Source organism: Orycteropus afer, unplaced genomic scaffold (genome assembly GCF_000298275.1).
Source record: "Orycteropus afer afer isolate SDZICR_OR568_19922 unplaced genomic scaffold, OryAfe1.0 scaffold00009, whole genome shotgun sequence".
In the NCBI taxonomy this organism is placed as follows: domain Eukaryota; kingdom Metazoa; phylum Chordata; class Mammalia; order Tubulidentata; family Orycteropodidae; genus Orycteropus; species Orycteropus afer.
The window spans coordinates 7,406,168-7,407,562 of NW_006921596.1; the positions used below are offsets into that span (position 1 = coordinate 7,406,168).

Consider the following 1,395-nt stretch of genomic DNA (forward strand, 5'->3'; position numbering starts at 1 on the left):
TGGCAGAGCATAGCAGGCTGCTGAGCAATGACACAGCTACATGCAGGGTCCAAGCGTGCCATAGACTAGAGACCATTCTCAAAGCTTCTCCTTATATACAGGAAGCAGACCACATACCCAAAGGCAGCTACTCAGCTGCTCCCAGTAGATTCCACCATGGAGTTGATTACCAGTCTCATCCAGCTGCCCAGTCACTCAACCTGGCCTAGCCAAATTGACACACAAACATAACCACTACACCTGTCCAATTAATAAAGTTCCCCTGGCCTTTTTTTTCCTCTGGAGAGATCAGAAATTAATTAAACAATCATCAGGGGTAGAAAGGGGCAAAAAGAATAAGCATGGATTCTTGCCTAACTCTCATTTACAAATTTGTGTCTTACAGGCTTATTTCCACCTGGGTATCAATGAAAAGTTAGGACTCTCCGGAAGGCCAGATAGGCCCATTGGCTGCCTTGGAACATCAAAGGTGCAGCATTACTCAGATTATAATACCTTTGCTCTGCATCCACTCTCATATTTCATTATATACTTGGGTTAATTATCTAAATTATTACTTTCTACAAGTAAATCTTATTATTTGTTTTGCATCATATCCCAGAAGTCTTCTAGAAATAAATAAACATCTCGCTGCTATATTATTTCTGATTATGGCAATATTTACTCAAGCACAAGCTTTTTCTGTCATATTAGAGGTGGACTACTTTGAATTAATCAGCTTATTGATTGAATCAAGAAACTTTTAAATTTCTTAATATTATGTGGATTTCACAAGCTATTTGCTTATTCAGAACATCAACTTTAATTTTTATTAGGACTTATGGTATTTCACCTTTGCTTTTGGAATGTTTCATATATTCTTTTAAAAAATTATCCCTTGCAGATTTATCGTATTCTGGGGAAGACTGTGGTTTGTTACCCCATCATCTTTGACCTCAGTGATTTCTACATGTCTCAAGATGTTTTACTGCTGATAGATGACATAAAGGTAGCTTCTAAACACTTTTTATATTGTTATGGGATGACTTTGTGTCCACTGATTTTATCATGTTACTAATTTGCCTGCTCTTGGATGTCTATGCAAAATATGAACATAAAACAACACCTGCATAGCTTTGGAGAGTCAAATTACTTGCAGTTTCACAATAATAGATGGAATGTGTCTTATGTAAAGTTGTATGACTTTTCTTGTTACTCTTCCCTACAAATAGAATGAGAACTTATAGCTTATAAAGCAAAGGAAGGACAATTTCAAAATCACATTCATACAGCAGTAATAGTTTATCTCCATTTGAACAAAAGTTGCATTAGCAAAGTAATTTCAGTTATTAAGAATGTCCATTAATGGTACAACCATTGTGGAAAGCAGTATGGCGATTCCTTCAAAAGTTGGAA

General features: G+C 36.1%; 1 protein-coding gene across 1 annotated transcript in view; it reads left to right on the forward strand.

Annotated features, from left to right (window-relative positions):
* The window catches only part of PHKB (phosphorylase kinase regulatory subunit beta), a 286,088-nt gene that overhangs the window by 225,948 nt on the left and 58,745 nt on the right, over positions 1 to 1,395 (forward strand). The window contains exons 17-18 of the mRNA XM_007947818.1: positions 386 to 469; positions 884 to 988. Coding sequence (XP_007946009.1) covers positions 386 to 469; positions 884 to 988 — 189 coding nt within the window. The remainder of the gene's footprint in view (positions 1 to 385; positions 470 to 883; positions 989 to 1,395) is intronic.